General features: G+C 37.6%; 1 protein-coding gene and 1 long non-coding RNA gene across 2 annotated transcripts; both read left to right on the forward strand.

The window, feature by feature from the left end:
- Nucleotides 1–56: 56 nt before the first annotated feature.
- Nucleotides 57–9,378, forward strand: LOC124157333 (28S ribosomal protein S2, mitochondrial). Its single transcript, XM_046531970.1, has 4 exons — nucleotides 57–167; nucleotides 242–346; nucleotides 2,355–2,704; nucleotides 9,007–9,378. Exons 1-4 carry the CDS (start codon nucleotides 131–133, stop codon nucleotides 9,274–9,276), a joined length of 762 nt encoding a protein of 253 aa, XP_046387926.1. The 5' UTR covers nucleotides 57–130; the 3' UTR covers nucleotides 9,277–9,378.
- On the forward strand, nucleotides 2,712–8,306 carry LOC124157334. Its single transcript, XR_006864574.1, has 2 exons — nucleotides 2,712–3,256; nucleotides 7,680–8,306. It is a non-coding gene; the product is annotated as an uncharacterized LOC124157334 (long non-coding RNA).
- Nucleotides 9,379–13,933: the final 4,555 nt, after the last annotated feature.

Genomic DNA, 13,933 nt, shown 5'->3' on the forward strand with positions numbered 1-13,933 from the left:
GTCAACTGCCACCAACGCCACACAACAACGGCGGGGAGAACGGGGACTACTTCGTCTGCAATAACAAAACGCATATGCGCTGCTAATCCTTGGCTCACCGTGTTTCTTGGTGTTTCTCATTTTCCAAATTATGGTACGCCGGGGTTGTCAAATTTTAAGGACTCTAGGTAATTTTATTTATATCAATTTTCGTTTCAGATGGGTTCGTCAAGCAATTTTGTTCATTTTTCTGTCTATTTAGGGCTCTTGTCTAGAAATTATGGCCCTCAAAAGACGCAAGTTCTTTTCACCTCTACCCAAAGCAGTCTGCAGCTTGGTCGTGAAGAAGAAGCTCCCGTACAAAAAGGTATATGATTCAGCCGTTCTTTTGAAACATTTTTATTACGAGTGACCCTGGTAAATACGAGTCCTACTTAAAACGAGATCTAGCCGCAGAAAGAGTTATCTAAGTAGCGGCATTGAACCTGTATTTTGTACTTGTAATGTTTCTATATCAAGACATATGCAATTGTAACATAGAAACATTTACAAATAGTAGTTTCTCCGGACCACGGGTCCATTATCGGGAATATAAAAACTTGATTATATAGTACAGTGGTATAAAGACATTCATTATGTTATAGCATCAACCATAATTCCTGCTATGGCCTTCGTGTTCTCACAGCTCGCTGTGCACGTATGGTGAGGTTGACAAAAGAGTTGTCTTGATTGCCCCACTACCAATTCAAACGGACTAGAAAGGATTTTATGCTCTCCAACTGAGTTTATTTTTGTATAAGGTAACGTCTGTTATTTAGAGACTTCATCATTGACTTTTTCTCTTCCTTTCCTATTAATCCTGAATCAGGCTCTAATTATTCGGTGGGCAAGTTCTAGTGTCCACATTTTTTATTGATATGGAAACCAATAGCACAAACCAAGTTTAATACATCAGTAGGTTATGTGCTTTCTAATTGCATTCGTCATTGTGAGATCAGCAGTATAAATTGTTTTCTATTTTTCTTTGTTTAAACTTAAGGGGTTCTTATCGTACAGAAGTGATCTTCTTGGCTAGCTTGTGCCATAGTAATGTGCAAGTCTAATGCTCCTCTTTCACAGCTATCTACGTCATCAGTGTTAATGACATTTTGCTACTCCGTGCACAATCTATAGGAAAAGCTTTTAATTTACAAAAGCCATCATTGCGGCTATCCCTGAACATGTTCATGAAAAATGATCATTTGTTTCAAGACTGCAATTATGATTTGAAGGTGAAGCAGAGATTGAATGTATGCATGAAATATAATTGAGAGCATAAGACCTAGCAGGGAGCATTGAACCTAGAGAGAAAAAGTTGAGAGATTCTTCCCCATTTCTTAATTTCTTCCTGAAAATATTCTTAATGCATCTCGTATCCTGAGATATTTTTCTAAAAAATATTACGGTGAGCATACAGACAATTTGAAAATAAATGCCCACTAACTACCCCACCAAGTACTCGATCTATCCATACCTTCTGCCTCCTCCATATCTCAACTAGAAGCTGCCTCTCCACACCCACCATGTCCAGCACTTAGTTGTTCCTCTCCCTCTCTGTCCATTTCATGTTCTCTATTCTTCTCCACACTCACATCTCGAATGCCTTCAGTCTTCTCTCATCCTCCTTTCAAAGTGTCAACATTTCCAAAATGGAAAGTGCAATACTCCAGATCAGACTTTTCACTAACCTTTTAAACTCTTACATAACGATCCTCTCATGAGCTCCTTCCTGCTCATGAACGCCTTCTTTGCTAACGCAATTCTCTTCCCAAGGCCCATCCATTTTCTTCTAAAGTGCTGCCCAAAAAGTTGAAATGAACAGGCTCAAGTTTTTCCCCTCCTACTGTTACCATGAGTCTCACATTCATAGCTCATTATGCTTTACAAAACCGCATAACCTTGGTCTTCTTCTGATTAATCGCTTCATGCCTTACTCCTCGCAGTCTGCCTTATGCATTCACTAGAGCCTGCAGCCCTCTGGCTGACTGGCTGGTCTGATCATCCGCAAACATCTCTGATTTTAACATTCTTCTCTTCTCTCATTCCTCCTCACTTTTACTCCAGATTCCAACTCATTCCATATTTCTCTTACCATTTCAGCGTACAAATTAAAAAGCAGCGGCGATTGAGAACAGCCTTGCTTCACTCTTGTGCCAACGCTTGCTCACCCAGATTCTCCATCTGCAACCCTCACTCTTGCAGTCTGGGCCATATATAGATTATGAATGAGTCACCTATCCCTCTTATCTCCACCTATTTTCTTGTAAATACAGTAATCTCTTATGTAGCTCTCCAAAGAATATTTTCATCAGCTAAAAAAACGAACTTTGTTTTAGGAGATATACTTCCAGACCCAGGATTCAAAGTGAGAGACCTTTTTGAAGCTGGTGTTCAATGGGGGCACAAAATTGGCTCTCTAGACCCTCGGATGGCTCAGTACTTGTTTGGAGAGCGACTTGGGCATTGTATTTTTGATCTGGATATAACTGCTAAGCATTTACATAGAGCTCTACAATTCACATGTGGGATTGCAGCCTTGAATGGAATAATTTTATTTGCCTCTGGCCGTGACCCAAGAAATGCTCATGCTGTGGAAAAAGCAGCATTGGAAGCTGGAGAATATGCCCATGTTAGAGCATGGAAAGGAGGTGTTTTTACCAACTCAACTTTTCAGTTTGGGTGTACGGTAAGTAATTTTAAATGAGCGGATATACTTATAGTTTTTATTTTTGCAGGAAAGAAGCATGGGATGCCTTCTTGAGAGAACATAAAATAAATGCATAAAGTATTCTTATTATTAGATATGCTCTTTGAAACAAGGAGGTGTCCGGATTTCATGTTTGTGTAACTTTATTTTGTTATTATACAGATCTTATCTACCTTAGTTGTATCCTAATAGATCAGGGTATTTTATGAAAGAATGATGATTTTTGGAATCTTACTCTTAACATTTACACTTTGATTATATTGTCGTAAAATTTGTTGCAATTTTAGAGTGAGTAGTGAAAATACAGCTATCGTTTATAGACTGAATGCTTAATGCAAATACGACCAAAAAATCAATTCTCAAATTAATATCAACAATCTATTACCATGCATAAGATTCTGATTTTTTAGAGGAATTCCGAATGTTCCGGGACAACTGCCTACATGCAAGTCAATTAATTAATGTTAGTTGATTGTCAAATGTACTCTTCATTGTAATCTTAGCTGAAATATTGCACCACTGATGGGATCTGTAATTGTTGGTATTTTATTGGAAAGCACTGGTAGTTGTAAATGAATTAAATGCAATAACTCTTCATATTTTAAAAGTTTTAGTAGTACCGTATTTTAACTTCACACACATAAGGATTGTTAACAAATACAGATCAATAAACAATCTTGGTAACCAACCAACAGAGACAAAACACAACTGAAAATTACAAATGTCAACACCCCCCCGTAATTGAAGATGTGCTGAAACAGCTCTTTAGTATTTCCATCAAATGAATTACAAATTTTTTTTTTTTTTAATTATTTTTAAACCATGCCTAAACCTCTCATACATTTTTCATGTTTTATACGATTTAAGCCCTTGGTAAGTATGTCAGCTGTCATTTCCTCAGTGGAGAGAAAATCTACGTTTATATTACCGTTTTCTACTTGTTCTCTAACAAAATGGTATTTCACATCTACATGCTTCATTCTATCATGGAAAACAGGATTTTCTGCTAACTTGAGAGCGCTCTGATTGTCCTCAAAAATAGTAATAATTTCTTGTTCCTGAAATAATTCGGAAATAAGATGTTTTAGATGAATAGCCTCTCTAGTAGCCTCGGAAAGAGCAATATATTCTGCCTCACAAGACGATTGGGCAACACATTTTTGTTTTCTACTACTCCAGGAGACTGGTCCACCTGCACAAGTGAAAACATATCCAGAGTATGAATGCCTATCATTTAGATCATTTGCAAAATCTGCATCAGAAAAACCAAAAATAGGCTTCCCAGTGCATTTGTATGTGAGTCCCATTTCCATAGTACCCTTTAGATAACGAAGTACCCGCTTGGCCATCTTCCAGTGTATATCTGTATGCTTCTTATTAAACTGGGAGAGATAGCTAGTAATGAAGGAAATATCTGGCCGCGTGTTGACGGAGAGATACAATAGAGTTCCAATTAATGACTGGTACGGGACATCTATGATATCCTTACCCTTCTCTTTCATTTGACTAACGTCAACTGGGGTCGAAACAATCTTACAATCTTCCATGCCAAAACTCTTTAAAGCATCTTTAATGTATTGTTTCTGGTCTATCTTGAATACTCCCCTCTTCTCATCTCTTGTAAAATTCATTCCCAGGGCATGTTTGATCTTGCCAAGATCCTTAATGACAAATCTCTTCTTCAATTCTTCCTTCAATTTCTTCTTTTCTTTCTCATCATTGGAGAATATAAAGAAATCATCAACATATAATGTAATAATAACTATTTTAGTTCCAATATGTTTAAAGTAGACACAGGGTTCATGTTTTGATTTAATATACCCTATCTCATACAATAACTTGTGAACTGTTTTGTTCCAAGCACGACTAGCCTGCTTGAGTCCATAAATAGACTTCTGTAATAGACGAACCTTCTTCTCTTCACCTACAGCTATGAAACCTTCTGGTTGTGTCATATAGATGGTTTCATCTAAAGTGGCATTTAAAAAAGCAGTTTCGACATCCAGATGTTCAACATCAAGATTCAGTTCTGCTGCCATAGCCAACAGCAAACGGATAGTTGAACCTCTGACTACCGGAGAAAAAGTTTCTTCAAAGTCTATACCATGAGTTTGAGCAAAACCTTTAGCAACTAAACGAGCTTTGTACTTGATGATCTTACCACCATTGTCTCTTTTCAATTTGTAAACCCATTTACATGGTATTACACTTTTATTTGCAACTCGCACTAGCTTCCAAGTTTCATTTTTTCTAAGACACTCTAATTCCTCCATCATTGCTTTCATCCAATGCTCTTTGTCTTCACTTTGCATAGCCTCTTCAAATGTGGTAGGTTCTTTGTCAAAGAAATTTTTTGCTTGTAAAACAACATGATCAGGAAATTGTTTCTTGTTACGTACCCTTTGAGGATATCTAGGACTCTTAGCAGTTTCTTGAACATTAGTCCCAGCTTTATCTTCTGTTGAGTCTGCATTTTCACAAGGAGAATCCAAAAGAATTTTAACAGCAGCCGCAGCTTCATCTTTTGTTGAATCTGCATTTTCATTGTAAGAATCCAAAGGAATTTGAGCATCAGTACTGCTCTCACCGGAAAAATTATTTTCTAAAAACACAACATCTCTAGCATGGACTACCTTCATATAATTAGAAAGATCCCTAAATTTGTAAGCTTTCTTATTCTCACTATATCCTACAAATATATGTTCCTTGCTTTTGCTATCCCACTTCTTGCGTTCCTCCTTTGGAATATGTACAAAAGCTCGGCAGCCAAATACTCTTAAGTGTGTCAAGTTGGGACGCTCACCTGTCCATTTTTCTTCTGGAGTCATTCCTGTAACGGATCTATGAGGTGATTTATTCTTGAGATACGTAGCAGTTCTCACAGCTTCTTCCCAAAATGACTTAGGTAGTCTGGCACTATGCAACATGGAACGAGCCTTCTCCACAATGCTTCTGTTTCCCCTTTCAGCAACACCATTTTGCTGAGGAGTACGGGGTATGGAAGTCTGGTGAATAATTCCTTCTGACTTAAGATAATCTGAGAATTCCCTATTAACATACTCAGAACCATTATCTGATCGTAAAATTTTAATTTTCTGGCCAGTTTGCTTTTCCATGAGGTTTTTAAACTCTTGAAACTTTACTCTAACTTGATCTTTTGTTTTAATGAAATAGGTAAATATCATTCTAGAGTAATCGTCTATAAATACAAGTAAATACTTATTTCCTTCTAATGATTTTACACTGAATGGTCCACAGAGGTCAGAATGAATCAACTCTAGGCATTTAGTCGCCCTTTTACTTTTGATTTTAAGAAAAGGTTCTCGACTCTGTTTCCCTTCTAGACATGCAGTACATACAGTTCTATTTTCCTCAGGGGCGTAATCAACTCCATCAGCTAATCCATTTCTCAGTAGATTCATACCATAGCGGCAGAGATGTCCCAACCTCCAATGCCAAAGAGTTTGCTGAGAAGGGTTAGTTGTAGCAGCCAGGGACTTTTCTGATACCTGTGACTCTATCTTATATAACCCGTTACTGGGAAGAGCAGTCATTAAAACATTCCCTGAAATACTACAATCATTATCATGAAAAAATTTAGCACCTTCTTTCGTAAATACTACAACAAAACCTTTTGAAACACATTTTGACACAGATATAAGATTTGTAGCAAGATTAGGCACATGAACAACTTCAGAAATACTACTAATACTGTTGTTGTTATTACTTTTGTGAATCATGACATCACCTATACTGTCACTCTGCAACTTACGTTTATCAGCACACACAATCTCCAAACCAGAGTTACTTTTAACATTGAACAGAATATCTTTATGAGGAGTCATATGGGCAGTTGCCCCGGAATCCACAAACCAATCATTTTTATTGCTTTGAGCACAACCACCAACACCTAAATCCGAGAATAAAGTGTATTGTTTCTTGTGTAGCTGCTTGTGGGTTGAACTCGATGTCTGTGCCGTTGTCTTGGTCTTGTTTGGACAGTCTGGTTTTTTATGGCCGGGTTGGTTGCATCCATAGCAGACGATACCATCTTGAGAGTTGTTGCGTTTCGGGAACTTCTTTTTCTTCGGAATAGTTCGAGACGCATTGGATGCAAATGCAGTCTCAGTTGCACCATCATTTTTGGACATTTCATTTAAGAGTTTAGTTTTCACCATGTTCACCGTTACTTCAACTCCTGAATTCTCGAGTGCCATTACTAGGGGGTCGTAATGTGAAGGAAGACCTCCAAGCAAAATAGCAACTAAATCCTCATCAGGAATCTCCTTCCCAATATCAGCAAGCTTCTGAGCGGTATCCATTACGGCAGTTAGGTACTCTTCAATGGACGTATAATCTCCGAGGGATAACCGGTACAAAGTCTTTTGAAGGTTAAGTCTCCGGGCAAAACCCTTATCTTCATATGCATCGGCAAGAACTTTCCATGCTTCAGCAGCTGTTTTGCATCTTCTTACATGTATGATAGCGGAATCGTCCACGCACAAACAAATCTTAGCTAGGGCACGCTCATCCTTCCTGGACTTTGAAGCAGCATCAGTATGATCATCATTTGGGTATCCATCAACAGCATGCCACAAGTTTTGATCTATTAAATACGCCTTCAGCTTAAATTTCCAAGTTGGATATCCTTCACGCCCACACAACGGCTTAATGTGAGACGATATACCGGATGCGTCAGACGACATTATGAAGACTTCACTTACTTCTTATAATTTACCAGTCCTGGGCCCATAACCTCTGTTGGTATTTTATTGGAAAGCACTGGTAGTTGTAAATGAATTAAATGCAATAACTCTTCATATTTTAAAAGTTTTAGTAGTACCGTATTTTAACTTCACACACATAAGGATTGTTAACAAATACAGATCAATAAACTATCTTGGTAACCAACCAACAGAGACAAAACACAACTGAAAATTACAAATGTCAACAGTAATTTCTTGAATTTTTGCAAAATTTCCTTGTGAGCATACTAAAAATTACTTGATGAATGTGGTTATTGATTATGCAAAACAAATCTTTTGTTAATGTGTTAAGACTTGTTCCAGATTAGATGTATACATTTTTTTTCTTTCACATTCTTGAATTTTTTCATATTTTGATGAAAATAAATTTAAACCCGAGGGATATAAAACGTTAAACAATCATATTTATTGTCTGCCATTTTAAGAACCAGATTTTTGACATTCCCCTTCCACCTAGGTAATGGTAATGTTTTCACAGCTATGGCAATGCACTTAATATGTACTGTGACATCTCCGGTGAGCAAGTGCTCATTATCACCAGAAAATTACTTGCTATATTGAATACATAATATTGTAAGCTGTAGGAAAGTTGAAGCTTCTCACTTGTAATTACTGTATCAGTGCCCCTCTGCAGAGGAATAAGACTGCATTTGCCATAAATTGCATATTTGTGTATAATTTTCAAAGAAAATAACAAAAAATAATTATCAGCTCTCGTTTCCATAAACCAAGCAATGTACATGGGCATACGCAGCGAGGGGCAGCTGCCCCCCACCCAGAAGAAAAAATCGCAAATTTCTTTAAGGAAAATAATATTTTTCTAGCAAATAATTTTAAAAACTAATAAAGAGCTGTTAAAGTTTCCTTAAAATGTTGATTTCATTCACCTTTCCCATGCTTAAATCTTACCTACAACTTGAACAAACATGGCTTGCTCCCCCTAGTTTTGAAGCTGGGTATGCCCTTGCATAGGTGGCAGATTTTTCATCATGTATAAGGATGTGACCACAGAACTGGGATTGTTCGGGAAATCTTGAGAAGCTTCAAATCACAGAAACATATGCCAGACATAGGACCGGACTGTCTCATCACACGAATTTGAACGAGAAGCTGTTGTAGCAGGGGGGCTATTCTCTAACTAGAGGCACTTTCTCACTGAAAGTGGCTTCAGGAAGTTACTATCTACCAACAGTATTCTCTATGGTTGAATCATCATTTGCAGGAGCTTATTTTAATTCTCTAAATCTTCTAAGCTACTTCTGTACCCCATGAAACTCACCCTCATTGCGTCTCTTCAGCTAGCTACCATCAAAATACATGAGGGAATTTCCGCTAACCTAATGATGCGTGTTATTAGTGTTTTGGTTTAGCCAGTGTGTATTTTGGAAGGTGAACTAGTGAGCTTTTTGGATATTTTTCGGTGGTGAGGCATTATAGAATACCTGGTTGGATATTCTCTTTGCTATTTATTGTACCCTATAATTCTCAACTGATGGATTTATGTGCTTATTTTAGGTGAGGCTTCCAGACTTGGTTATAATGACGAATGTAAAGCCATCATCTCCTTTGGCATCCAGGTTAGACCAACATTACCTGGTGCGAGACTCAGCAAAGATGGGAATTCCTACAATAGGCATTGTTGATTCTGACTGCAACCCTAATCTCATTACATACCCTGTACCTGGTGATGATGACTCACCACGAGCAATATCCCTGTACCTTAAGTTGTTTGTGAGAGCCATTTTGGTAGGAAAAGATTTAAGCAAAAGAAAAATTCAGATATAGTTGAAGTTTATTTGTATGCATGTAAATAGTCTTGTGGTAGTGAGTGGATGAATGGGAAGTGTGAGTCATGAATGCTGTCTTTAATAAAACTTTTGTAAATTACCTATTGTTTTATTTTGTAACCATTGTCAACAATGGTGATACCAGTGGGGACTAGGTGTAATTCCAATCATATTATAAAATCTCAAGAAGTAATCGGGACTGGAAAATTGGCACATCATAACATTGAATTTTATATTTCCTTATCTTACTCTTATGAATATCACTAAAAAAAATACTTATTATTCCTTCAGCTTCCATTTTGTCTTTAGAATTGCTTTTATGCCTCTCTAACAATTATTTATGAAGGCATTAAAAATATGCCCTAAAATATTTTCAAGGGGTCATAACATTCAATATATATCTGCCACATATTACTCATGAAAATTAAAAAATTAGGCGAACACATTGATAAACTATGTTTTAAAAATGGATAAAAGAAAAACCTGTTCAATTTTGTTTGAACAGCAAAGGAAGGGTTTTTTCTAATATGCACACAGTTATCACGGTAACTTGCCCTACTGCCGAATCTGTTATAATCCATGCTATGAGAAAATGACCAATTTATTAAAAACAGGTAATTTTTTGTGACTTTCTTATGCTCAGCTGAATATACAATCTTAGGTAAATTGCTTGTAATAAGGTGTATTTTAAGTATCATTACCTCCTCTATCAGCATCTCCAGAAACTGCTGATATACATATTGATTTTTCCATCAAATCTTCAAATTCATAGAATTATTACTGAAAATTAAATAACCATTGTATTATACGTATGAGTTACATCGTCCTTAACTATCATTCGTTCATGGAATGAATTTGTATTTGAAAGATCACTGTGGAATCGATGCTTGATATTTACCATAAAGAAGTATGTATGAAAAAGAGATTATTATGAATGGATTGCAGAAATATTCTAGATGCAACGTTCTTTTCACCAATAAGGTACATACATAGTTGTTTCTTCCCCCATTCTGCGCTTTTGTTTTCAATCCTGACAGTACAGAGCACTTAATCTGGGAGGAGGTAATGCGATGGTAAGAACAGAATGTATGGTCTCCTTCTGCAGGCTAAACCCACATCTGCGGGATGAATTGAGTCGGGGGAATTTGCTTACTCTGATCAAAACTGACCCAAATGTTATCTCAGTGGATTTGAATGAAACATGGTTGGACCTTGAATTGCTATTAGCTTAACTCTGCCAGGTGGCGTTTTTTTTTTACAGGAGTTACCATAAATGCCCCCAGAGGATAACTTTGCAGTCAGTGGTCGTATAATCATTCCACTTAAATTCAAAACAATTCACGCGGCTTGTGTGTTGAAGGCCCCGGCACTGAATTGACAGAAGAATGCAGACAGAGAAGGTATACCTAGTAAATTCAATCAACTATGGCTAAAACTTCACAAGAAAATTCTTTTTTAACGTGTTAACATTATAAAGACTGGAGATTTTCCAGGCTCTTAACCTACCTTAGTTCATTCATCACTGAGGGCAGTTATGAGATTACAGTGTAGCCTCGATGTATCGTTTTTCAGGGGGATGGATGAAAAAGACATATGCAGGAATGTTCGGTTAGGTTGCTTATGTCCAAGGAAACACTGGATTTTGGCAAGTGGATTATGACATTCATTAAGTGATTCAAACAAGATTTTAGCTGATTACAGGAATATTAGTACTTTATCGAAACACTTAGGTCATTTTGTTGATTTGACTTATATATCTTTCAAATATCCTAAAGCAACACGCCACCTTGCTAAAAAATGTTTGCACTCCATTTGGCATTTGCACTGCTATTTTGGATTTCTATCTGATGTAAAAATTCTTATCCATCAAATGCCATTTCAAGTACACGTATTTACGAGAGTAATGTGCATGTTATGCCTAAAACAACTGCTTTCGCCGATGCTGTGATTGGTTGTCAGATGGATCACAAAGGCCAAAAATAGTCTGTTATTTGAAATGTTCCTTTATAATAAATATATTTTAAATATGACTGAGGCAATGCGTGAAGCGTAAACAACGTTGCATTAATCGTCAGCGGCACGCCCACCTGATCCTCAGCTTCATCCCACTTCTTGTTTTAACCAGGTACCTCGCTCTACCCCCACCCCTACTACCTTGTGCTAGTGGACAACCTGAGGAGTTCTGCAATGCTCACATGCCTCTAGCCTGAAATCTTTTCATCTTCATTTACTTTCAGTCCATCTTTTAAAGTTCTCACTTGTTTCTTCGGGAGGGCCATGGTCCGAAGACGAATAAAAATGAAACCGGACTTAATTGAACCCACATAGAAAACACTCGCTGGTTAGAAGTCAACCCACCCTGGAAAGTACAGAACCACTTGTACGAGGTGAAGTTCGGCACAAATGCTATCGCATGTAGCGTACGCAGAGCATACTGCAGAGGGTGAAGCATGACCATATGACTGTGGAAAGAAATTTTTGGTCCTATAGATAAGGCAACTTACCCACTGATTTCTAACAATAAGTAGCGTGGCTTTACATGAGTAGATGAATTCATATTGAGGGAGAAACACGGAAGATATATGCAGCATAACTCGTAAATTGTAACCTGATATCCTGTTTTCGAAAAAAATGCCATATCAACTGCAAAGAAGCTAAGCAGAGAGGATATTGAGATTCGCCAGAAATCACCATCATTTTATTAGAACAGTTTCCTTGCTTAAACAACGATAGAATAATGTTGTGTTTGGTGTCATCCTTTTTTGAATGAAGTGCACATTACTAATATTTCAATCTAATGAAAGTATAATTGCAATTGCAGAAAGTCATTGTTGAAAGACACCTTTAAGGCTTCTAGGTGACTCATGCAGCAGTTGACCTCAAGAAACAAGGAAATTTGGAGTGGGTAAGCAGAAAAAGGTCAGGGGGCGAGAAAGGGGGAGGCGTGAAAAAAAGGTTTCTTTTGTTCTCGTGTCACTTGATATTTTCTTTCGAAGCTAAGGTCTTTGTAATACGATCCATGCGCGAGCTGGAATCTTTGTTTGATTTTGGAGAATAGGAAAGCGTCAGAGGGGGAGGAGAGTGCTGAATGGAGGGGTGTAGAGGATCTAGGGAAATGCGTTTATGTTACTATCCCATGGCACCCAGCTTCTCCTTATGGTAGTTCAATCTCGTGGGAAGACTCAGGAAAGCAATGTTTCTCTTGAAGTAACAAGTCATCTGTGGTGTTGCTTGTGAGTAAATAGGATATTTAGGGATCAATTTCTTGCCTCCAAATCACTAATTGTATCCTGGAAACAAAGCAGACCCTATTGAAAAGGATTTAATGCTCCTTTACCGAAAAACCTCTCATGAGAAACTTCCTCACTTATGAGACTTTTTTTGGTTCTCCGCTGAAATTTTCATAGCTGAGGTTTAATTAGTGATGGGTCGGTTCGATTCCTCGATTCTCGACCAAGAACCGGAATCGAAAACGAGTACTTGCCAGGGTGAAAAATTGATTCCGATTCCAGTAGTACTTCAATCAACAAAATATACGACCGCGTTTCCAACAGTCATTTGAATTTTCGCGCCACGTAATCGTAATAACAAAACACATCTTCCAGGGATGTGCGAGTACTCGAAAATTCAAGTCGATCGAGTAGTTGGTACTCGACTCGAGCGTTTCGAGTAGCATTACAAATGTCGAGTCGAGTAGTTAAGGTTACAGAGCTTTCGAGGCTAGTAGGTCCAGCAATCTGCCGACAGGAAGCGCTATCATGAAACTCGTGTAATAATGCAGTTTAAAGCGGATAAGTCATTCTAATGCCTTGGCCTGGTAGTTTCAGCTTGCCGAATACACGACATTGTCGACGTGGGTGCCGAATACCTTTATGCCAGTCGCGGCAGCCGATCGTCTTCCTACCCGGCGCACACTGGTCCGAAATAGGAAAAAGCTGGAATAAAGTCCAAAATGACCTTTTTGGGGATAGAGGCATGAAACTTAGCGTAAACACTCATGAATCATTACAATATATAGATGTATATGCCATTTTACATAAATACGAACCTTTAGTGAGATACGGAGACCCAAACATGACCAATTTTTCAATGCCACGCGAGATGTCGTTTTTCCTCAAAAAATCTTTGAATTTATCCAAGTGGTTATGCGTTGGTATGAGTTTTATGGAATAAAAAACGCAATATTCCTTTGATCTGGTGCTTTGCCTATAATTTCAATGACTTTTGAAGATTTTGACTCTCATATCTGGTTTTACAAAGCAAAATGGCCGACCCGTTTTTCACGTGAAATTTGATTGAATTTGACATAAAGTAGACATTATCATTTGTTTACGTAAAATATAACTCGGAAAATTTGATCCACAGTATAATGTAGCGATTTCTAAAGATTACTTATTAGAAATCTTGGAAAAAAGCCTGCGACAAAGGAAATAAGAGCGATTTTTCAATTGCGCGTCAAGGCTGAGCTAAACGCCGCGGAACTTGAAAATCATCATTTAAAGCATGGATAATAGTCTTCATTGACTTCAAACACTAAACTGAGGATATTAAAAAGGATTACGTACAGATTATGACTAGAACATTTAGCGCATTACTCGAGTGAAAATACTAAGGATTGGATATTTTTCGGATCCATCCCACGCATAAGAAATATG

Source organism: Ischnura elegans, chromosome 4 (assembly GCF_921293095.1).
Source record: "Ischnura elegans chromosome 4, ioIscEleg1.1, whole genome shotgun sequence".
NCBI lineage: Eukaryota > Metazoa > Arthropoda > Insecta > Odonata > Coenagrionidae > Ischnura > Ischnura elegans.

What these genes read in the sequence shown, in the direction of transcription:
- LOC124157333 (XM_046531970.1), top strand. Translation starts at nt 131, where the DNA reads ATGGTACGCCGGGGTTGTCAAATTTTAAGGACTCTAG. An exon ending in TCAAATTTTAAGGACTCTAG is followed by an intron (nt 168 to 241) that starts GTAATTTTATTT and finishes CTGTCTATTTAG; the next exon opens with GGCTCTTGTCTAGAAATTAT. An exon ending in CTTTTCAGTTTGGGTGTACG is followed by an intron (nt 2,705 to 9,006) that starts GTAAGTAATTTT and finishes TGCTTATTTTAG; the next exon opens with GTGAGGCTTCCAGACTTGGT.